Source organism: Pantherophis guttatus, chromosome 6, assembly GCF_059756535.1.
Source record: "Pantherophis guttatus breed Tessera chromosome 6, ASM5975653v1, whole genome shotgun sequence".
Classification (NCBI taxonomy): Eukaryota; Metazoa; Chordata; class Lepidosauria; order Squamata; family Colubridae; genus Pantherophis; species Pantherophis guttatus.
The window spans coordinates 105,556,794-105,581,302 of record NC_142068.1 but is presented as its reverse complement, the minus strand read 5'-3'; the positions used below and the strand labels follow the sequence as shown (position 1 = coordinate 105,581,302).

General features: G+C 41.2%; 1 protein-coding gene across 4 annotated transcripts; it reads right to left on the bottom strand.

Moving 5' to 3' along the window:
- Nucleotides 1–1,258: 1,258 nt before the first annotated feature.
- LOC132709987 (vomeronasal type-2 receptor 26-like) lies at nt 1,259–23,750 on the bottom strand. Of its 4 annotated transcripts, none has more exons than XM_087871955.1 (7): nt 23,439–23,750; nt 22,499–22,847; nt 21,775–22,054; nt 10,775–11,569; nt 7,304–7,516; nt 3,762–3,888; nt 1,259–2,743 (listed from the first exon to the last, which is right to left on the bottom strand). In XM_087871955.1, exons 2-7 carry the CDS (start codon nt 22,720–22,722, stop codon nt 1,833–1,835), a joined length of 2,550 nt encoding a protein of 849 aa, XP_087728081.1. In that variant the 5' UTR covers nt 22,723–22,847; nt 23,439–23,750; the 3' UTR covers nt 1,259–1,832. The 4 variants fall into 4 exon arrangements, with proteins under 4 accessions (XP_087728081.1, XP_060541174.2, XP_087728082.1 ...); XM_060685191.2 differs by having other exon boundaries at nt 10,775–10,993; XM_087871956.1 differs by having other exon boundaries at nt 22,499–22,676.
- Nucleotides 23,751–24,509: the final 759 nt, after the last annotated feature.

The following is a 24,509-nucleotide window of genomic DNA, read 5'->3' as shown; positions in this document are numbered from 1 at the left end:
AAGGAAAAATCAAGCTGCTAAGAAGGAACCTGCCTGATCCTCATTCCACATTCCTGCCAGCTGCATAAAGGAAACTTTGTACGAAGAAAACAGCTACCGGTGCTTAGAGATAATAGAAAGTGGAAGCTGGAAGTTCAGCTCCATTTACAAGCAGGCAGAAAACTCATTCAAGATAGGATATTTCACAATTGAAATTGCCCAAACCTTTTTAGAAATACAAAGCCCATGTTGCACAAACCCCAAAACTTCAAAAACATAGAACCATATAAGAATCCCTCCTCCTTATCCAGTTTGTTGTTCAGCTGACCCAGAAATGAACTGCTGAATGTTACTTCGCTTCTGCAAGCAAAAACTTCCCTCCAGCAGCTGCTTCTTGGTTTGTCAATTTAAAGCAACGGCATCTTGATTTTTTTTTCTCTTCTTTCTCAAGTGAGCCCTGATTTTTTCCTTCTAGCCGATCAGCTGGGAGTCAGGAGGCAGCGACTAGATTGGGGGCGGGGCCAGGCAGAGGTGGTATTTACCAGTTCTCCGAACTACTCAAAATTTTCACTACCGGTTCTTGTGAACTGAGAACCGGTAGCAATCCACCACTGCAGTGGAGGCATCGGACCTCCTCCCAGCCCTGGGACACAGCGGGTTTCTCTGTTTCTTTGGGAAAGATTCCTTCCCCAATCAGAGTCCGCCTGAGCCCCATCATCCACTTCCCTCCCTGTCTAGGATCAGCTGAGTTCCTCCATTCAGACAATAGGAAAAAGGGAGTTTGCACAGAACCTCTGGGTCAGCCTCCATTCTACAACAGAGGCAAATTCCCCCTCAGTTCCTGGATACCTCCAGACATCACTCGGCTGAGCTCACAGCAGGGCCAGGGCGGCTGAGAAATTGGGACGGAAGGGACCACAAACCTTTCCAGCCACAAGAGACACTTGGACACAGACTGTGGTCTGACAGAAGCTCCTACAGTGTGCCTTTATGTGGCAGTGGGAAGGGTTATGGGATCAATCTCACAACACTCACCCTGTAGGGCTGCCCCATCTGTTGTCCCTGGTGGCAGATGGAAGATGGTGAATCCCACTCCTGACACCAGTTTCTGTGGAATCAAACACAGGAGCCAAAAACTCCAATAATCCAGGCTCACTGCAGTTGTTATTTATTCAGTGTCCACTGGAGGAATTTCTCCCCAGAAAATAGTGGGAGGAAATCTTTCAGACAGAAGGATGCACTCATATTTATACATTCCAGGAAAGGAGGAGAAAAGGACAATCGTACATATGCATATTTTATTTAATAGATGATGTGAGCATGAATATTCAGAATTAGCAAGACTCAAGTTACCTCCCCAGCCTTCTATTGTTGCTACCCTCAAGAAAGAGTTATTGTGTAAACAAAAAGAAATGTCTCAGTTGCGTTGCCACAGCAGTTTGGGTGAAATGTACTGAGAAATGAGGGCATCAACGTTGCTCCATACATTCCTTCTATATTTCTGTCTTGCTAACATGCTCTGATTTCTCCAAGAAATTTGTCTCCTCACAATCTTCCACACACCCTTTATTTATTTCAAGAAAAATAGTTGGCCCACTCATGCATGGAGAACAGCTTGGACCATTTTCTATGTTTGGACTGTGGAACATGTTAAAAGTTGAAATTCCTCAGTCTCACATTTACACATTTCTTCTGGCTGTAAGCTGCTCTTTTGTGAAGAATTCAATAATTTCCAAATTTGAAAAATATACATATGATTTTGACTCCTTTATACTATCTAAATGGAAAAAATATCTTCTTTCAAATAAAAGAAACTTTTAACAATTCTTCCAATATCATAATGGTGTTATATCTCATGTTTTTACATTTGTTCTGGCTGTGAGCTGCTCCTTTGTGTTGAGGTCAGGCCTCAGAAGGATAATGTAGCACTTGGGGATGAAGATGCAGACCAGCAGACCAGCACTGGAGGCCAGGATGGAGAAGACCTGCACAGCCACCATGGATTTCCCTTTGGTGCTCAGGTAGGTGGGCACAAAAGTCACCCAGACACTGCAGAAGACCAGCATGCTGAAGGTGATCAGCTTGGCTTCGTTGAAGGCCCCAGGCAGATTCCTGGCCAGGAAAGCCACCGTGAAGCAGATGGCAGCCAGGAAGCCCATGTAGCTGAGGGTGACGTAGAACATGACAACGGCCCCTTCGTTGCATTGCAGGATGATCTCTCCAGGCTGGGAGTGGAGGTCAGAGTCAGGGAAGGGGGGAGAAACTCCCAACCAGATGGAGCAGATGATAATTTGGACAGCAGAACAAGACAGGATGATGGAGTTGGCCAAGCTCTTCCCCAACCATCTCTTCACACAGTTTCCTGGTTTTGTGGCCAGGAAGGCCAGCACCACCGTGATGGTTTTGGCCAAGAGAGAAGAAACGGCAACTGAGAAGATGAGGCTGAAAACCATTTGTCGGAGAAGGCAGGTGGCTTTCCTTGGTTGACCAATGAAGAGAAGAGGAGATAAGAAGCAAAGCAGGAGAGAGACCAGGAGGATGTAGGAGAGGTCCCGGTTGTTGGCTTTGACAATGGGAGTTTCTCGGTATTTAATAAAGATGATTAAAACAAGGCCTGAGTTTAGGAAGAAGAGTAGAGCAAAAGAAACCAGGATGATGCCCAGATGTTCTTCATAAGACAGGAAGGTTATGACTTTGGAGATACATTGGACTCTGGCTTCATTTGGATATTTATCATCTGGACACTTGATGCATTTTTCTGTATCTGAGATAGCAAAAAAGCAATATTTCTTTAATATTCTGTCCTTTTCTCTTGCAAGAAAAACCTTCTTTGGATAACAGCTGATACCACAGACATTTCCCAAGAAGAATTTCTTTACTATTTCATTAAAAAGAGCATAAGAAGGATTTTTTTAAATTAAAAAATATAGCTAGTTATATGAAGTTGAGGGAAGTCCTAGGATGTTAATTATTTGTGTAATGTGTAGACTCTTCATAGGAAACTACATTATTAGAAGTAAATATTGAATCATATAATCGTTTTAGGCAAACATCCTGAGTCCTGCCACACGGCAGTTAATATCCTGGACTTGGAGGATACCTACAGTATCTTGTAACATCTGGAAGCAACCTGGAATTAAGGAGAAACTTATGAGTGAGAGCAATTAACCAGTGGAACAGCTGGCCTCCAGAAGTTGTGGGTGCTTCAACATTGGAGGTTTTTAAGAAGAGACTGGACAGTCACTTGTCTGAAATGGTTTAGGGTCTCCTGCTTGAACAGGGGGTAGGACTAGAAGACCTCTCAGGTTCCTTCTAGCTCTATTCTGATTGATTGATTGATCTATATGATTGGAAGATTATTTGTGTAATGAGTTCCCCCTATAACTATCCACAGCATCAGATTATGGACCAGTGACACCTTCTCAGTGATCCTCAAGGGGAGGATCCAATATACAGTGGATTGAAAGGTCTTTCAGAAGGTGGACCTGAAACAATTCATCTAGTTTCAAAGAACTCAGATGTTCCTAGAAAGGTAAACTTAGCAGCACACATCCAAACTAAAAAGCAGAAGAGATATTTCCTCTGCTGTTAGTAAAGCTTACCCAGTCTGCCACCCCCTCCTCCCATCTCTTCCAAGCTCCTCCTTCCAAGTCTTCTTGATTTACATCCGTTTAGATAAGAAATCGTGCAGGTTAAAAATAAAAAAAACAGGTGAGCTTCAATCTGTTTTTGAATTTGGTTCCAGTTCCACAAAGCCTCCCATTTTCCTCAGTGTGACCCACCTTCCTGAGTGGAGAAGGTCCCCTCCGGACAAGGAACACAGTCATAGCAGCAAACTGGCTCACCTTCTCGAGCCCTCTTGACAAATCCAGGATGACAACTTTCCACACATTTGGACTGTGGCAGGGACTGAGCAGAAGAAAAGGAATGCCAAAGAAAAGATGTTAGGACTCTCTGTCCATGGAAAATGGAGGTAGAAATGGATGGAGACAAGTAGCCTCTGGTCTTCACAGAGGTAAATACGAAACCTCTGACAGATGCAAGAGGTACAATTAGCAGATTCTTCATTTATTTCCTCACTTTTGCTTTTGGAATTTAACATTATAATAAGATACTTTTCTATTTAATGTAGTCCAGAGGGATGGAGGTGAAAAAATTCCATCAGCCGAGGGCCCAGGGGAGGGGCGGGGGGTGGCGGTTATTATTAACGAAGGTCTTAGTCGAGGGAGACCACTGTGCCACAGATTGCCGGATGTGAATCCCTCTTTGTGAGATGGGGTCATGGGGTTCAGATGGGCTTGTTGCTTGCGTACCTGGCTCCCTGCCGTGCAGCAATGGCCCTGCCCGAGCTCCTCGACGTAATAGCCATGGTGGCAGTTGATACACCCAGGCTTATGGTCATGGGTGATTTCAACTTGCCGTCCATCGGTGAAACGTCTGAGACGGCTCGGGAGTTCATGGCTTCCATGACGGCCATGGACCTGACCCAACTAGTTCATGGCCCCACCCACAGGGGGGGACACACTCTGGACTTGATTTTTGTCTCTGGCCAGTGGTTGAGTGATCTTATTATAGGGGATATAGACATGGAACCCTTGTCATGGTCAGATCACTTGCTCCTTCGCCTGGACCTTCGAACCGCTACACCCCGCTGCAGGGAGGCGGAGCCAATAAGATGGGTCCGCCCCAGGTGCCTGATGGATCCTGATAGGTTCCAGATGGAGCTTGGGCCATTTCCTGAGGATCTAGCACATGACTCAGCTGAGGACCTGGTAGCCGCCTGGGATCGGGCGGCTGGTGGGGCCTTGGACCGAGTCATGCCTTTGCAGCCTCTGACCCGGTGCCGATCCCGCGCAGCTCCTTGGTTTACTGAGGAGCTGAGGGAAATGAAGCACCAGAAAAGACGCCTGGAGAGCGGTTGGAGGGCCAGTCTCGCTGAATCTGATCGAACACTGGTAAGGTCGCATATTAAGACCTACCTAGTGGCGATAAAGATGGCAAAGTTTAATTACTTTTCCGCCTCTATTGCATCATCAGGGAATCGTCCGGCCGCCCTGTTTAGGGTGACCTGCTCCCTGCTCCATCCGGGAGTGCGGGAGGATCCCCTGGAAGGCAGGGCGGAGGATTTCGGACAATACCTGTATGACAAAATCATTCAGATCTGGGGGGATTTGGACTCTGACTGGGTAGATCAGGGCAGGGTGACGAGGAATAGTCTTGAGAATGTTATTTGGGAGGAGTTTGATGCTGTGACTCCCGATGATGTGGACAGGATTTTGGGGAGACTTAGTACGGCCACATGTTTACTGGACCCGTGTCCCTCCTGGTTGGTACTGGCTTCCCGGGAGGTTACACGAGGCTGGCTCCAGGGTGTTATCAACGCTTCGTTGAGTGAGGGTTACTTCCCCACTGCCTTGAAAGAGGCGGTGGTGAGGCCTCTCCTCAAGAAGCCGTCCCTGGATCCGGCAATATTGGCCAACTATCGTCCTGTCTCCAACCTTCGCTTCATGGCGAAGGTTGTTGAGAGTGTGGTCGCACGACAGTTTCCACAATTCCTGGAGGAAACATCTTATCTAGATCCGTTCCAGTCGGGTTTCAGGTCTGGGCACAGCACGGAAACGGCATTGGTCGCGTTGGTTGATGATCTCTGGAGGGCTCAGGACAGGGGTTGCTCCTCTGTTCTGGTCCTGTTAGACCTCTCAGCGGCTTTTGATACCATTGACCATGGTATCATGCTGCACCGGCTGGAAGAGTTGGGGGTGGGAGGCACCGTATTGCGGTGGTTCTCCTCCTTTCTCTCCGACCGGTTGCAGTTTGTGTTGGCAGGGGGGCAGAGGTCGACCTCGAGGCCTCTCGTCTGTGGAGTGCCGCAGGGATCGGTCCTCTCGCCCCTTCTGTTCAACATTTATGTGAAGCCGCTGGGCGAGATCATCCGTGGCTTCGGGGTGAGATACCATCAGTACGCTGATGACACCCAGCTGTACATCTCCATCCCAGGCCACCCCAACGATGCCCTTGAAGTGATGTCTCAGTGCCTGGGGGCTGTGCGGATCTGGATGGGGAGGAACAGGCTCAAGCTCAACCCTTCCAAGACTGAGTGGCTGTGGCTCCCGGCATCCCAATATAGTCAGTTGACTCCATCACTGACTATTGGGGGCGAGTCCTTGGCCCCCACAGAAAGGGCTCGCAATCTGGGAGTCCTCCTGGATATGCAGCTGTCCTTGGAGGAACATCTGATGGCTGTAACCAGGGGGACCTTTTGTCAGGTTCGCCTGATTCGCCAGTTGCGGCCCTTTCTTGATCGGGATTCCCTGTGCACAGTCACTCACGCCCTCGTCACCTCTCGCCTTGACTACTGCAATGCTCTCTACATGAGGCTCCCCTTGAGGGGCACCCGGAGGCTCCAGGTGGTCCAGAACGCAGCAGCGCTGGTAGTGATGGGAGCAGCATGGTGCTCCCATGTAACACCGCTCCTGCGCGAGCTGCACTGGCTCCCGGTGGTCTTCCGAGTGCGCTTCAAGGTGTTGGTTATCACCTTTAAAGCGCTCCATGGCATAGGGCCTAGCTATCTTCGAGACCGCCTGCTCCTACCAACGACCTCCCAGCGACCCGTGCGCTCCCACAGAGAGGGCCTCCTCAGGGTGCCATCAGCCAAACAATGTAGGCTGGTGACCCCCCAGGGGGAGAGCCTTCTCTGTGGGGGCACCTACCCTCTGGAATCAGCTGCCCCCAGAGATAAGGAGAATCCAAGACCTCAGTGCCTTCCGCCGTGCCCTTAAAACCCACTTTTTCCAGCAAGCTGGGCTGGCTTAGGAAGAAATTTTTTAAAATTTTTAAATGTTTAATTGGTTTGTGGTTTTTTAAATTTTGGGCCAAATTTATATAGATTTTAATTGTTTTTAATATTTGTATTTCATGTTTTTAATTCTGGCTGTGCACCGCCCTGAGTCCTCAGGGAGAAGGGCGGTATATAAATTGAAAAAAAAAATAAAAAAATAAAAAAAGTTTAAATATGATGATATATTCTTATTAAAACTGATAATAAAGTTTACTGTAAAAGATTTAGGAAATGTTGTTCTATTAGGTTTTTTAATATGAAATTAAACTGTGATGAAGAAAGAAACCTCTGACCAATAAGATCTTGAAAGATTTTCCTAAAACATTGCAAAGCCATTCCACTTAGGTCCCGTCTGTTGAAGAGCTTCCATTAGATGACACCACCTGGCATGGGAGGCCAACCACCCTGGAGACTCGAGGCTTGGCCCACTTGAAATGGGACCTCAGGCTTTGGAAAACAGAGAAAAGACACCAACATTTCTCTCACCTTATTGAGCAACTTTAGCAGTGAAAGAGTATCTTGGTCAATAAAAAGTCTCTGTCTTACAAAATACGCCAGAGTCTCTATCCTGGGAGACTTCTTGGGGAGAACCAAGAAACTGTCAATCATCAGATCTGCCGTTATCTCTCCATTTTGGTCCAAGTACAGTTTAATGCTGGAAATATTGCAAAACTCGTTCTTCTCCACAAAGGGATGAAACTAGAATGAGAACATCCAGGAATTTGAAAAACAGAAAACTTTCTTATTCCACATTGAATCTTTCTTCTACAATTGTCTAAACTCCAAATATGCTTAAATAGGATACAAATACTGCCATTATCTTCATAAGTGAATGAAAAAGTTTGAGAAAGATTTGTCAATCATATACTGACAAAATATAGAGATAATTGACACAATTGGTCAATTATAGGGAACATTCTAGAGCAGATGACAAATAAAATGATCAGAGAGAAAAGTAGTTGATTCATAAACTCTTTGAAAACAATAGGTTGATTCCCAGAAAGCATGGGATTATCCAGAAGAAAGTTGTCAGGCTAATCTTCTCCCTGGTCATCCTGATGGAAAACACCTCCAGATGTGCTAATTCTAATTAATTGTAATGCAACATTAACAAAATTTTGCAGATCTGAAAGAACAAATCTCCCACCAACTCTTTTCTCAGCCTGAAAAGTTAGCCAGGATCCTTTCTGAATTTCTTTCTCTCCCATTATGCAGCTGCAGGATTCTCCCCTCTTCTCTGATCCTTCCCTAGGCAGCCTCTCTTCCCCTCATCCCAAAAGTCATTCTCACACATCATTGCACTTCCTAAATAGATTATGGGAACTCTGGTGATATCACTGGATTTCAGTAAAGGACTCACAAACAATTGTGTGATGTGATTAGAAAACTGAGGGGCGGATGGTATCATAACTAAGCGGATAAAAACTCTCTTCAAAATGATACTCAAATAGTTTTTAATACTTTTTAATCTTTCCTGTGAAACCTGAAGGTGATGGATAACAATTTGCCTTTGGTCATCAATTTTTCTATGTTGACATTAATACAGTAATTAATACGATCTTAGAGTAAGCTAATTTGATGTGATTTAAAGAATATAAAGTCTTTCAACTTACAAGCCTTATTTGAAACTTCATTTAAAAAATTTGATAAAAGTTTATCAAAGGCGATAATCAGAAGCAAGCTACAATTGTTGAATCGGATGGATTGGATGGTTGGATGGACTGGAACTGAATTTGCTGCTGGCATCCCTGAAGGAGGAGTCTGGTTTGAAGGCAGGCTGCTTGGAGATGGCTGGAGAGGCCATGGACCCTGAAGACTCAAAGTGGGCAGAACGGATGACTGATGAAATGGATTATTTCAAGAAGATTGAGGGAGATTGTGGAATGGACTTGTCATACTTAACTGGAAAAAGAAGTCTTAAGAGTCTTTGTGTTTCAATTTACAGGAGGTCCTGTGACTTTGGGGAATGGAAAGCAGTTGTTGGGAAAGATCCTAATTAAAATGTTTAAGGAAATGCATTATTATTAAGAATCAAACAATGATGTTTAAACCTGGACAGATTCTGGATGGATCAGAGATGATGATTGTGGTGGTCTGTGGTAGATAAGAAGCTCCTGTAAATTTTCTGTGAGTTAAATAGAATAGCAGATAACAGATAATTTTGAAGTTTTGAAATGTAACTTTATTGTTGGATTGCCTGTTAACTACGTTTTTTATATACAGCAGATAGATGACAAGTCAAGTAGTTGCAAATAGATGTGTAGTTTATAACTGTGGGCCTATTTTGCAATGGGGAGAAACTATTATTGCTGTATTGTATTCAACTGGGGGGACAATATGCATGTTTTTGTCTGTTTTTAATGCACAATTTAAAAAAATGTTTCATCTAATTTTGTTTTGTCTTTGTAATACTTTTATTTTTTGAAGCTTATATTTTACCTTTTTGAATAAAATAAAATTTAATAAGAGGAATATCAAGTTTCCAGAAACAATATTTATGATTAGGACACAGAGAAGGGTACATGAGTAAAAAACAGTAGAAAAAATCTGATTTTTAGCAACTAAGACTTGAGTAACAATAGAGTCTCATATAAGAACATGAATGGTGGACTGGAAGAAAGATGAGGGATACCAAACTTGATATTTATGTTTGTGGAAATGATCTCAAAATTGTAGTTAACTGGAAACAGAATCTGAGTCAGCAGGGAAATGTTCATGGAAAGAAGGCAAATGCAGCCATAAGAATCTCAGGAAGTGAACACTCGGGTTTGGGGAGACCCCAACTCAAGGACCACGTCCCCTTGCAGGCACCACTCTTGGAGGAGAATTTGCAAAAAATCTATGTGAACTTCAGGGAAGGACAATGAATCTAAGGAAGAGATCAAAGGAGCTGCTCTTAGCCTTGAGGAAAGAGAACAAGGAGAAGAGCTGAAGATCAGGAGGAGTCTGGGAGCCCCTTTTCTAACTGACACAATCTCTCAGTTGGAGAAGAGAGGATGCAGCCCTCTTCCAATCACTGACACACGTTACACACAAGCATAAGATCTGCTCACTATTATTCCAGAGTGTCAAACACAGAAAAATGAATTCAGTTACAAGAGAAGAGATTTTGGCTGAAGGAGAGAAAAAAATATGATAAAAGTTTGAGCTGTTTTAGAGCTGAGCTGGTAAAGCAGAAAAGTTCAGTCTCTTCTTCATGGATTGTCTGAATGCAAAGACTGAGCAGCCATCAGTCAGAGAAGCTTTAACTGGGATTCGTGCAGAGAGGAGGGGTTGGGCTAGATGGTCTCAGTGTCCCCTTCAAATTTATAAAGGTTGTCATGCCACAACATGTATCTATTGTGCTGTTGTTGCTCTAGCCCCACCTAGTGGCCGGGGGCAGATAAGCTTAACTTCTTATCTCTCTTTTCTGTCAGCCTTTGGAGGAGACGGAAGCAGCAGGTTTGACCGAGACACATGGTCATCCGGAGGCCTCTGTCCCTCACACGGAGCATCCCTGGAGAGGTTCCAGCTGCTTCTTTGTTGGCTGTTAGTTAATGCTGCCTATCTCCTATTTATCTTTGATTCTCACTCTTTGCATCTCCTCAGTTTCTCCGTGCCCTTTTCTCCCAATGAAACACCCAGATCCACCCCAGGCTCCCTTTCACTGGAGGAGAATAGGGGGGTTTAGCTGCCTGTTGAGCTGCACACAAACCCACCTGCAGTGGGGACGGAACAAAGGGGAAATTCCACCATGCTCATCACAAACCCACAAATACGGGAATTCATTTAAAAAAAATACAGCATTTTCAAATTAGCAGAGTTTAATATTAAAATGCCATGGTATCTACTCTTTGGAACCATTAATCCCTGAGTAATTGAATTGGACAGATCTGTTGAGTTGGTTCCCCTCCTTCTCCTCTGGATTCCTCCTCCAAAGGATCTAAGATTAATGGATCCATATCAGGACCCCCATACCTGCCATGGCTGCAGCCTTGGAAACCCCAAAGTCTTTTCACTCTCCTTCCTTCTCCTCCTCGATCTGGAGGAATAAGCGGCATTCAAGGCCTGGGCCAGAGTCTTCATCATACTGTAAAAGTGATCGTCATTTGGTATCCTTTTTCTGTTCCTTTTCTTCTGGGTCTCCAGTGGGGTTTTCTGGGTGCATCTTCTGCGGCCTTTGACAGAAAAGATGTTCTTTGAAAGAGAACAGAGAAAATAAAAATCTTGAAACTTTTCTTCCACAAAAAAATAGGGTTCAAAGGCAGAATCTTCTGGCCTATTTTTAAACACATAACCAAAGTTCCAAATACTATGGATGTATTTGAGAAGTCTGCGCTTTTTTAGTGTATACAATATAAAATTTGTGAGGATCCAGACTTTCCCTTCAATGGGTCTTGGCAGACGCATAAACGTTAAATGGAAAGGAATAATTCTGTCCCAAATGGAATCAAGTTCCATGAAATGAACAAAGACATTGACTTGTCTCCACTTAGAGAGGGCCTCCCTGGGGGCTGTTTTGTATCCAGTTGTTGAGAACAGTTGTGATATAACCACACAAATTCCACTCCTGACAAGCATAGGAGTAAAAATCCTCATGAAATTCTCTCCCTTCTCTGTGTTTGAAGCAAAGAGGCCAATCAGGGTCCATCTGAAATGGAGGAGCAGGTGAACAAGTGCTGGGTAGTTGAATCCTTCTTTGGGATTCATCTGGTGGAAAAAGGGTAATTTCCTTTTATCACTCAGAGCCTCTGAAACAATTGTATGACTGATCTGAAAAAGCAATGAAGAATGCCGTTATATTTGGGGTCAGATCAAGTCCAAAATATTAGATTTTAATAAATCCAACCTGGTTCTCATGAATGTATTAGAATAGTTTGTTAATCAGACATTGTTTAAAATATTAAAGTTTGTCTTAACTTTTAATAAAATATTAAGATTTGTCAATTGCATAATCCAAGTTTGGTCTTTAATTGAAGTTTTGTCTGTTCCAAGAGCCACAATTTTCAGAGTCTGTCAGTTTCCCTAGATTAAATTTTATGCCAATGCCCATATTTTCTGAATTTAGACAAAGGAGAAATTGTGTAAATTCCCAAATCAGCTCTGAGGGCAGCAGCTGGAGTCCTTTTACCCACCCCAAGATCCTCCTCAGAGGCTGAGATTGGGTTGGTTCTGCTGGTGGTTTCTCTCTGAAGCCCCAAACATCAGATTGATGGAAGAACATGGGGGAAAACTGGGCCTCTGATACTTTAATCATTGGGGCTGAGGAAGCTGGAGAGCTGTGAGGTTTTCATTTAAGCCCCACTTTCACTCCTGCCCTTTCTCTAACTGAGCTCCTTTTAAATTGGCTTTTAAATTGGGTTTTAAATGTTTTTTAGATAAATTGGATGTCTTAATTTGTTCTTTGAGCCTAAATTATTTAATCTGTTTTTAATAGTTTTTTAGCTTTTGTATGTCTTTGTATTTTATTTTGGCTGTTCACCGCCCTGAGTCCTTCGGGAGTAGGGCGGTATACAAATATGATAAAATAAAATAAAAAATAAATAAATGATGAGGGAGCCAAGATTCAGTCTCAGAGAAAACAACCCCAGGTAAGGAAAGGTGTTACTTGCTCTATTGGCTGACCATTTATGGCTATTATGTCATTTCCCAAAGACCATAACTTTTGAACTTGATTTTGTCAGATGTAAATGCCTTATTCCCTAATGTGTAAATAATGTATATATGGGATATCAGGGGTTAACTTATTCTTTGTTTCTTAATGTATTCATAATTCACCACTCCTACTCTTGGCTCCACCCTTTGTATATATAAGGAGCCACCTTCGCCATTTTCCTTGCTTCTATCTGTGAATATTCAGTGAATATAGAATGCCTACTATAATTAAAGAGAAATATATTTGAATCTCTAACTCTAAATATTATTATTGAGTCTGATCCTAAAAATATTGCAACAAACTGGTAGCAGAGGATGGTTTATTGACTCAATAAATAACTAAAAATGTCTAAGAAAGATAGGCCCAACACCAGGGCCTACAACAAAGAAATAGAAACTGAACAAGAAATAATCAACGAATCCACAAACGCGATTTCGAGAGAATCCGAAGAATACACCACTGAAGAAGAAGAACTAATAAATGAAAATGATGGCCAGGAAGAAATCGAAATAGAAAATAACGAACTCAGGTCAGAGATACTAAAGATTTTAAAAAGCCAGAAGAATGATGAAAGCCTCATCGCGAACCTCCTAGAAATGCTGAAGAACAGCGGAGCAGCGAGAGAGAAAAACATCGCTAAAGAGAAACCCAAAGACCAAAAAACTGTGAGTGATGTGACTACAGAGAAAGTCGTTATGAAAAAGAAAAGATGTGATCCCGCGCGAAATTTTGAATGGCAGCCATCTTGGTTTCAACAAGCCTCCAAAGTGAGCGAAGCAGAGCCAATCAAAATGCTCAGTTCAAAATTTCTGGCGCCAAAAACGTTATCAGACAACGAAAGTGAAAAGGAGGATTCAAACTCTTCGGAAGAGCCAGAATCAGAAAATGAAAACGACTTAACGAAATCCCAAGTAAAGTCAGCAATGAAGACGCTTTTTGCCGCATTCGGGCCAAAATTAAAAATTTCCAAAGCGCCAACGAAGAAGCAAGCGAACAAGCCGATGCTTCAAGACCTGCACGCTCCCATCCTGACTTCGAGAACGACGACGCCCGAGCCCAGAGAGCCATGTCGATTCCGCCCTACACCGCAGACCGAAGCAAGTGCCAATGCACCCAAAAGAAAGAAAAGAACAGCCGCCGCCATCAGAACTCCTAAGACCGAGCCAGAAACCGACTCGTCTGAAGAGGAACGGAGCGAGCGAGCTGCAATGGAGAGAACCTTCCACGACGACGTCAAAGAAGAAATGAACAACGCGCATGTGCGAAACTACGTAGACGGTCCGGAAAGACTTGAACTGGCCAGAGAACCGCGCAGACTCGTTGCGAGCATTCCCATGCCGTTTTGCAATTTTCTACACTTGCGAGACCACGGACTGCCTCAGGTTGTAAGTAATGGACAAAATAATGTGGGTAACTTACCCAGTGACTTCCCAAAACTTAGAGTTGATGGCATTAATTTACAAGAATGGTATCAACAGCTCCAGGTTGTATTTATGAAAGAAAATTTACTATTCTTTATCACTAGTCCCCCAAGAAGACCTTGGACTTTAAAAATAGATTGTTTACACCATAAGGCATTTTTCTTAATAATATCTAGTGTGTCCCCTGCAATGTATCATAGCATCAAACCAAACCTAACTGTTTCAGAAATAATTCAATGCATGTTTAATTTGTTTCACAGCAATAGTGTAGCTACCACCACAAGAATGTCTAAGGACTTCTTTTCTTCCAGAGTAAAACCAGGGGTTTCCATAAGTGAGCATTTAATATCTTTAAACAAAATAAGAGCTGAGCTGCATTTGAGGGGGGAAGTGATTTCAGATCAAACAATGAAAAGTGTTATTATCAACTCACTTGATTCATCATGGGATAGTTTTATGTCACACTTAGACACCATCAATCTAGGATATTTGTCAATAGAAAGTCTATCTAACAAATTGATAGCAGAAGACAATTCAAGAAAAAATCGTTATAGCAATCACACAGAACACAAACCTTTTAGGAAGGTAGCTTTCCAAGAAAAATATAATGAAACCTTTAAATGCCACAATTGTGGGTCCAGAGAACACAATAGAAGAGATTGCCCCAAAATCTCAAAAGAAAGACATAGGTCAGAATATAGGAATAAATACAATTATAGACAGTCTTCCACAGACAGACATAAATATAGAAGCCCACCAAATTACAGAGAAAATAGAGGGGGCAGAGAAAATTCAAAAGAGAGAAAATCTGGTTCACTGAATGGACTAAATAAACAAGATAGCACCAAAACGCAACCAAATGAGAACAATAATTGGCTTGTTGATTCTGGAGCAACTAATCACACCACTAATAACAAAAATATATTGTCTTCATTTACAGAAGATAAGTTTGTAATAAAAGTAGCTAACCAAGAAAAAGTTCAAGTACTAGGCAGAGGGAATGTGACCTTGCCTGGTCTAGGAAAAATAGAGGGGGTATTGTTAATACCAGAAATACCTCATAACATACTAAGTGTCATAAAATTAAGCAGAGATTCTGACATCAATATAATTTTCTCAAAGGGAAAAGCAACTTTAGAGAAGAATAAAACTAATGTAGGCACTGTGATGATTAAAGGAGGCCTACCCTATCTGATAACAAAAGAAAGATGGTTACATAACATTGATTCAAATATGGAAGATTGCATTGAGGCAGATGATGAAAATATTAGTAACAGTGACAATGATGAATGTAAAATATCTCATGATCACACAGATACACACAATGAGAAGAAACCAAAAATAGGTAAACCAATACATGACGAGTGTGCTCATATCTTACATAGGAAGTTAGGACATGCAAGTTTTCCTGTAGTACAAAAAATGATTGAACACGCAGAAGGTGTCAAAATAAAAAATTGTGAAAATTATTTGGAATGCTCAGTATGTAAATCTACTAAATTAAAAACTAGTCCCAGGCCAAAAAAATCCACCAGATCAACTAACAAAATTTTTGACTTAGTACACATGGACTTAGTTGGTCCATTAACTCCATCAATCACTTATAGAAAACGTTACTTCCTAACAATAGTAGACGATTATAGTCGCTATGGTTTTGTTTACACATTAAAACACAAGGATGAAACCTTTCAAAAATTTAAGGAATTTTATAAACGCATAGAAACACAACATAATATCAGAATAAAACAAATTATGACAGATAGGGGATGTGAATTCATGTCTAAGGAATTCTCCCAATGGTTAAAGGATAGAGGAATGTTACATTACACATCTAGTCCATTTTCTGCGTTCCAAAACGGGATTGCAGAGAGAAAGAATTCCACATTACAAACCATGATTAGATGCACATTAGAGGATGCTGGTTTAGGCAAACAATTTTGGTCAGAAGCCCTACATTATTCAAATTACACTCAAAATAGAACCTGGTCCAGTATTGTGAATAAGACACCATATGAGGTGATGTATAATAGGAAACCAAAATTAGCACACATGCACATATTTGGGGTCACTGCAGACGTACACATACCCAAACAATTGAGGAGAAAGGGAGAAAACGTATCCAGAAGATTAAGATTTATGGGATATGAAACTGGCACCAAAGGGTACAGATTCATTGATAATAATAATAAATTTATAGTTTCCAGAACAGCTGTGTTCCATGAACAGGCCAACTGGTCTAAATTACATCTTAATGAAATATTTCCGAATAAGTGCAAGGATACCAAATCTCGTGAGGAAGGGACGATAGAAAATCAAAATATTAACAGAAGCAAAAACAAAACCAAAACATGGACAAATAGTAAACACAAAATAAAGACAGACACATTAACAAAAAAGGAAGCAAGATATTTGCATGACTACCATAGCAAACCAGAAAGAACTATTAGGAACAACAGAAATCAAATACCAAATAAATACAAAGATTACATAATGCATATGGATGGTGAACAAATAACACCTAATACATATGAGGAAGTATTAAAACTACCTCGTGAAGAAAAAGAAAAATGGGAACTAGCTATGAAAAAAGAGATGGAGAGCTTACAAGGATTAAATGTATTCACACCTGCGATTGCACCCAAAGATAAAACAATTATTGGTACCAGGTGGATTTATAAAATTAAGAATCTAGAAGGAGGCAATACCTTATACAAAGCTAGATTGGTTGCACAAGGTTATGCACAAAAATATCCGGAGGACTATACTGACACATACTCCCCCACAGTAAGAACAGAGAGTGTTAAAACAGCTCTAGTAGTAGCATCCACACTCAATCTTGATGTATTCCAATATGACATACAGACTGCGTACCTACACGCAAAACTAGATAAGGAGATATACGTAAGAGCACCTCACAGTCAATACACTAATAAAAATGAAATTTGGCTATTGAACAAGAGCTTATACGGATTAAAGCAATCTGGCAAAAGATGGTACGATTGCTTGGTAAAAGTACTTAAAACCATGGATTTCAACGCTACCACTGCTGATAACTGTTTCTTTGTCAAAAAGAGTGATGATCACGTTGAGTTTGTATTGATTTACGTAGATGATATTTTATATATAGGAAAACACAGAGAGAGAAGAGAAATCTTTGTAAACAAGTTAAATGAACATTTCTCGTTGAAATCTCTAGGTAAAATAAACAAATACCTTGGTGTACAAATTAACAAAACTAGAAAGGGTTTCAAACTTACTCAGAAAGATAAGATTATTGAACTTCTAAACAAATGTAATTTAAACAATGCCAAACCCTGTGACACTCCTATGCAAACTGATTTCCTTAGAAATACTGATGAATCTTCCCCTGAATTCAAGGATAATACATTCTATAGATCAGTAATAGGTTCACTTCTTTATATATCTAATTGGACCAGACCAGATATTGCATTACCACTCAATTTATTATCAAGGCACGTTAGTAAACCAACAATGTATCACTGGGAAGCTGTCAAAAGAATTTTAAGATATCTGAAAAGTACATTGGACTTTTGTCTAGTATTAGAACCTAGTGATAACAAAGAACCAAGACTTACATGTTACGCAGATGCGGATTGGGCTGGAGATACATCATGCAGAAAAAGTACCTCTGGTTATATTTTTCTGTTAAATGACTGTCCAGTTTACTGGTACACTGGTAAACAAGAATTGGTAGCCACTTCAACCACAGAAGCGGAGTATGTTTGTTTATCCAAAGCTGCAAATAACCTTGTATGGTTTAATGATTTAATTTCAGATGTTTGGAAAAAACCTGCTTTGCCTTTTGTTATGCATGAAGACAATAAAGCGGCCATTGAAATATCTAGATCCGATGCCATTGGACAAAGATCCAGGCATATAGATATAAAATTTAAGCATGTGAGACAATTGTCCCAAGATGGATTTATCAAAGCAGTACATTGCGATACCTCTGAACAATTGGCTGACATATTGACGAAGCCTTTACCTTCTAAACAGCACAAATACTTAACTTCCAGATTGTATGTATTATATTGTCCTGAATCTGAATGTAATTGGTGTTGTATAGCGAACCGGCATTTAGAGGGGGATTTGTCAGATGTAAATGCCTTATTCCCTAATGTGTAAATAATGTATATATGGGATATCAGGGGTTAACTTATTCTTTGTTTCTTAATGTATTCATAATTCACCACTCCTACTCTTGGCTCCACCCTTTGTATATATAAGGAGCCACCTTCGCCATTTTCCTTGCTTCTATCTGTGAATATTCAGTGAATATAGAATGCCTACTATAATTAAAGAGAAATATATTTGAATCTCTAACTCTAAATATTATTATTGAGTCTGATCCTAAAAATATTGCAACAGATTTATTAATTATCAGATAATTATTATGACAAAACAATTCAAGTCTTCTTCACAGGGTATACAATCCAATGTGTAAGTATGATAATATCACATTATCAGTGTAAATCAGTGTATTCCAATAGGAATTTAGCAGGCTAAACATGCGTACCTATAACAGAACTTATAACAAAATAAAAGGGTTGGAAGGGACCTTGGAGGTCTTCCAGTCCAACCCCCTGTTCAAGCAGTAAACCAGGCATAATAGCAGTAACTGTGAGAGGGATCCTGGAGTCTTAGCGGACAACCAATTAAATATGAGTCAAGAGTGTGCAGCAGCAGCCAAAAAAGCCAATGCAATCCTAAATCTCATTAACAGAGGGATATTAGTTAATTAATTAATAGAGGGATATTAATAGAGGGATATGTAGCGGACAAAAAAGCTCTACAGAAAATCATTAAAACTGCCCAGAATATTATCGGACCAGCTACCAGCCCTGGACAACATCTTCGAATCTCGCTGTTTGAGGAAGTTGCATAACATTCTCAGAGCCTCTTCCCATCCTGCTTACAATCTTTTTGGACTGTTGCCTTCTGGCAGAAGGTACAGAACAATTAAAACTCAGACCACACGTTTTCTGAATAGTTTTTATCCCAGAGCTATAATTGCACTCAACAATGAACAATGAGTTGTTGGACAGTATTACTTAGTCTGTTGTGTAGATGTTTGGGTGGTTTGGGGGGGGAATAGTGGTGGGTGGGACCTGGTCTTTGGGTGTCAAGTAAATTTCGTTGTATGTGTATACTGTGTATACACAAAACATGACAATAAAGTTTATTTATTTATTTTTTATTTTATATAATCAAGATTAAGAGAGGTATTAATTCCACCCTCTAAAGCCTTAGTAAGACCACACCTAGAATCCTGCATCCAGTTTTGGTCACCACACTATAAAAAAGATGTTGAGACTCTAGAAAAACTGCAGAGAAGAGCAACCAAGAGGATTAGGGGACTGGAGGCTAAAACATACAATGAATGTTTGCAGGAACTGGGCATGGCTAGTCTATTGAAGAGAAGGATCAGGGGAGACATGATAGCAGTCTTCCAATATTTGAGGGGCTGCCACAGAGAGGAGGGGGTCAAGCTATTTTCCAAAGCACCCAAAGACTGGGCAAAGGCCGGACAAAGGCCAGACAAAGGCCGGACAAGGGATAATGGATGGAAACTGAACAAGGAGAGATTCAACCTGGAAATAAAGAGATAAAGTTGCCTTCAGAAGTTGTGGGAGCTTCATCACTGGAAGCTTTCAAGAAGAGACTGGACCGTCATCTGTCAGAAATGGTATAGGGTCTTCTTGGATTAGATGACCTACAAGGTCCCTTCCAACTCTGTTAATGCGTATCTATCTATACTATTCCAGACAAGTGGCTGTCCAGTCTCTTCTTCAAAGCCTCCAGTGATGGACCACCCACAATTTCTGAAGGGTAGAAGTTCCATTCCTCACCATTAGGAAATTTCTCCTTAGTTCTAGGTTGTTTTTCTCCTTGATTAGTTTCCATCCATTATTTCTTCTTGCCTTCTAATACTTTGGAAAATAGGTGGACCTCCTTTTCTCAGTGGCAGCCCCCCAAATATTGGTACATTGCTATGATGTCACCCCTTGTCTTTTTCACTAGACTAGACATACTGAATTCCTGCAACTGTTCCTCATATGTTTTAGTCTCCAGGCCCTTAATCATCTTTTCTGCACTCTTTCCAAAGTCTCTACATCATTTTTAAAATATGAAGACTAAAACTGGATGCACTATTCCAAGTTTGGTCTTGCCAAGGCATTATAAAGCAGTACCAATAATTCATGTAATCTTGATTTTATCCCTGTTAATGCAATTTAGGACTGAATTAGCTTTTTTTAGCTGCTGACACAGATTGCTGGCTCATATTTAAGTGATTGTCCACTAGGACTCCAAGTTCCTCTCACAGTTACTGCTATGGAGCCAGGTTTCACCTCATCTGTAAGTGGACATTTGGTTTTTCTAGCCTAAGTATAAAACCTTACTTTTCTCTTCATTAAATTTCATTTTGTTAGATAGCCCCCGGGTTCAAGTCTATCTAGATCCATCTGGATCTTCAGCCTATCTTCTGGGCTGTTGGCTATTCCTGCCGCTTTAGTGTTGTCTTCAAATTTGATGATTTCCCCATTTCTCCCCTCATCCAAATCATTGATGAAGGTGTTGAAGAGAACTGGGCCTAAAATGGAGCCTTGGGGTCCCCCACTGCTTGTTTCCCTCCATGCAGATGTAGTTCCATTGAGGACCACAGGCTGAGCCCATCTGGATGTGATGCTGTCTATCCCACATATTTTCAGCTTCCTGAGAAATAGGTTGTGGTTTCCTTTGTCAAAGCCTTTCTGAAATCCAAGTACTGTATACTACATGCACTGCATTTCATTGGTCCACTAATTTAGTCATTTTTGTCAAAGAATGAAATAAAGTTTATTTATGATCTGTTTTTTGACCCTGCATTAGTCCTAGTAAGTCATTCATATCTCGACTGAAGAACAAGGGTTCAAATATGCATCTTTCCCTTCCCCCTTGGTAAGCATAGATCCTTCTTCTCATGGCTTCATTGAGCCCAAACCTCCCTCTCAAACAAGGGCTTGGATCAGGGCCAACAGGCTGAGCTCCATTTTGAGGGCCATCCATTTTCTCCATCAGATTTCTTTGTTTATTGAGTCAAATGTTGCACTAACATCTAGAAAGCAGCATATCTTGTTTTACTTCACATATAGATTAGATATTTCAGGACAAATTTGTTGCCAATATTAGATTATTAATTTATGCATTCAAATTTGAAATTTGAAATTGGTTTTAAATTGAAATGTTTTAAATTATGGGCCAAATTATTTAATTATTTTAAATCTATTTTAACTTTTGTGTGTAAAGTGTTTTACTTTGGCTGTTCACTGCCCTGAGTCTGAAAGGAGAAGGGCGGTATAGAAATCTGAAAAATAAATAAATGCATAATTTCTTATAATATCTATATTGCTTTTAATTCTACCTAAAATCTTCTGTTTCTTCTGCAAGGAATGCATTTTTCTCAAGTTTAACTAAGAGGATCATGGCATAAATTTTAGCCACAATATCTGCTAGTCTATTTGTCCTATAATTGCTTGAATAATTTTCATTCCACATTTTAACTAGATAAAATGCTACTATTGCAAACTTCAATCCAACTGGATAGGGCAGGCATTATTTATCTGTGAAAATGAAGATGTCAATAGAGGCCCCAACAACCAGGGATATTTTTTGATCAGTTAAATAGTTGGTAGAATATCTTCTCCAGGTAATGTATTGCTTGCATTTCAGGCCTTTTATGATTAATCTCAACATGAACATAATGGGGTAAAATATTGACATTTTTGCTAATATGGAGAAAAGCAGCTCTTGAATTCCATGGAGAAGACATGATTGCATCTATTGCTGACACACCACCACCCACCCCTCACTTTACCAGAAGGAGAAAAACACACACAAACCTGTGGGACTTTGTAGGTGTCTCCTAATGTTGACATTTGGATGGAGATCTCCCTCTTGGTTCCATCAAGAAGAGCCAGGAGGTTCTCCTTCCTTCCACAGCTGTAGTTGGGGACATTGGCTTCTCCAGTGGAGAGCATGTCCAGCAAGGCATCTGAAGTGTAGAAAGTGCTCAAATAGTTGTTATGGATGTTGTAGCCCAGTGTGAGATTGTGCAAGAGATGGGAATTCTTGTTGGCCAGTTGAATGTTGAAAATGAATACTAAGCAAAAAAAAGAAGTCCTATTGAAAAAAAAGTTATTATAATCAACAGCCACAACAAATAGTTTTGTTATATATAATATATATAATCCTCCAGAAGCCTACTGAGCCTTAAACTAGCATTGATCCAAAAGCAATGATCAGTTCCACATATATGGAAATGGGCTGAGGTACAGCAACTACAACTGATTCCACCACTACTTTAAATAAAATCCATTATCCAAGTGATAAATTAAAGACTGAACAGAGAGAGGAAAATAATCTGCAGCCTTTTCAGCTTTTTTTCAGACCCCTTTTTGGGTCTCTTTCACAAAATCAGACCGAAGAGAGAAGCCATGGAAATCAAAATCATTCAGGAAATTACACATATTCCCCAATATAGGAATAAATGAAAAATAAAAAAACAGAAAAGAAGGAGAGTGTTAGAATGGAGAGACTGCAATTCCATCACCCTGAATGACTTACGAATCATAGAAAGCAAACTGAAGAGAAGGAGCCACGTTGAAAGGCAACTTTGTATGCAATATTTCATTTCCACTGATGACTATACTGATTAGATGGTCTCCTGGTCTGTAGTAGCTCCATGGTTTCCCATCCTGGTTCTCCAAACTCAATGGGCATTTCATTCTCAGCTTCCCAGAGACTGAATGGGACAAAAGCAGCATCAGAAGCAGAAGCAGGAGGTCCATAATTGATGGTGTGAATCAATGAATCCCTTTCCTGTTTCTAAAGAAGAATTAGAAGAATCAAAGGACTCTCACAAGGTGGAACATCCAGTTGCTTTTTCTCAACACAAAGAAACACTCAGCTTCACCTGGAAAGGAGAGAGATGTAGATTCAAGAGCACAGACTCTGCCTGTCCCAAACCTCCATATTTCTCTGCCCAAAGTCTCCCCTGGAGGATTCGGCCAAACAGCAGAGCTGAAACTTTTATCATAATTCTCCCTCTCAGGAGGGATCCCTGGGTAATTCAAGTAGTTCTTGCAGTCAAAGATTGTTTGGAAATTCTCTGGAGGGAAATGAAAGAGAAATAATCCCCATGTGATTCAAAATAACAGGGGCAGAGATGGAATTAAATTGGTCATCTAGAATTGAGAGTTTTGGGGGCTCCATGTAGGGAATACATGGTACCTGTGGCTGAAGAAATAAATAAATCTGATATTTGTTCGTATAGTGATGAAAGACAAAACTCTGTGGGCCAGTTAATGCCAGAGCCTGCCACAGATCTGAAATAGCTGCCAGCTGAGTTGGAGCCAAAATTTACTTTATTTTGAAAGCTAATGCTCAAGGGCACTGCACAAAAGGGCTGATGCAATAGTGCAGCCAATCTCTAAGACCCACAGAGAAATCCCAGGATGGCCAGGGAAGAGGAGGAGATCTGGGGCATTCCTGGGAAGATACTAACCTGGTTTCTAGGTCCCAGGGTTGAATGTTGGGGGGATGCAGCCCCCAGGGTTTCTCCAGCCTCACTTGGGCTCCGTGTCTTTCCAGGAAAGGCTCCTGTGGGGGAGTAGCCATGCAGGGCTGGGTCTTCCAAGGGGGATCCGGAGTTGCCCGGGAGGAAAAGACAGCCAGCCTCACCCTGGAGGGGACCCTCCATGACTCTGAGGAAGATGGGGGTCCCCCGTCACCCCTCCAGTGTCCCCTGCTGAGGAGGCCCTCTTCATAGCAGCCTTTTCTGGGGAAGGGGCTTAAGCCCCCCTCCCTCTGCAATTCTGGGAGCTTTTGCCCCTTTCTCATCCCCTCCCCCCCTTTGGCTTGGCGTCTTCAGCCTCTTCTCCATCAGGCTGAAGGCAGGGAAGCTCCCAGGCAACCGTCTCTTCCCCCTCTTTGATTGGCTACAGGGTTGTCATGATGAAGGGGGCAGGCAAGGAATAGAAGCAGCCAGTAGAGAGAAAGAGAGGCGGGACTTTTGTTGTTCCTGAGAACTGGAGGATTTGAATGCAAAATCTGCTTTCTTTTAGGAAACCCTTTATATTATTATAGAAAAGTAAAAAGTTGAGATTCGATTTTAATGCTTTATATTACTGCAACAGAGGAAGTCTGAAGTCAGCACTTTTTTTCTTTTCTCCCTCCCCCCTCACTTCTCTTTCCTCCCCCCCCCCAATTTCTTCCTCTTTGGTTTCTTTTTGATTTTGTTTTTTGTATTTTATTCTATAATCTAATAAAGTGTTTTTTGTTTTTTTTAAAAAAAGAACTGGAGGATTTGAATGCAAAATCTGCTTGGACAGATTGTTGGACAATCTGGTCATTCAAGGCTTTCCAGGACTAATGAAGGATCCTGAAGGAATCAGGTCCAAAGAGCCATTCAATTCAAATTAATTCAATTCAATTAAACTCAACATTTATTATGGTCACATGCCAAAAGCATTAAAGAGAAGAAGAAAAATTAAAATACTGACAGTTTGTGCCCCCAAGAATTAACAATTAAAAAACAACAACAAATCTCTTAGGATTAAAACCGAGGCACATTAAA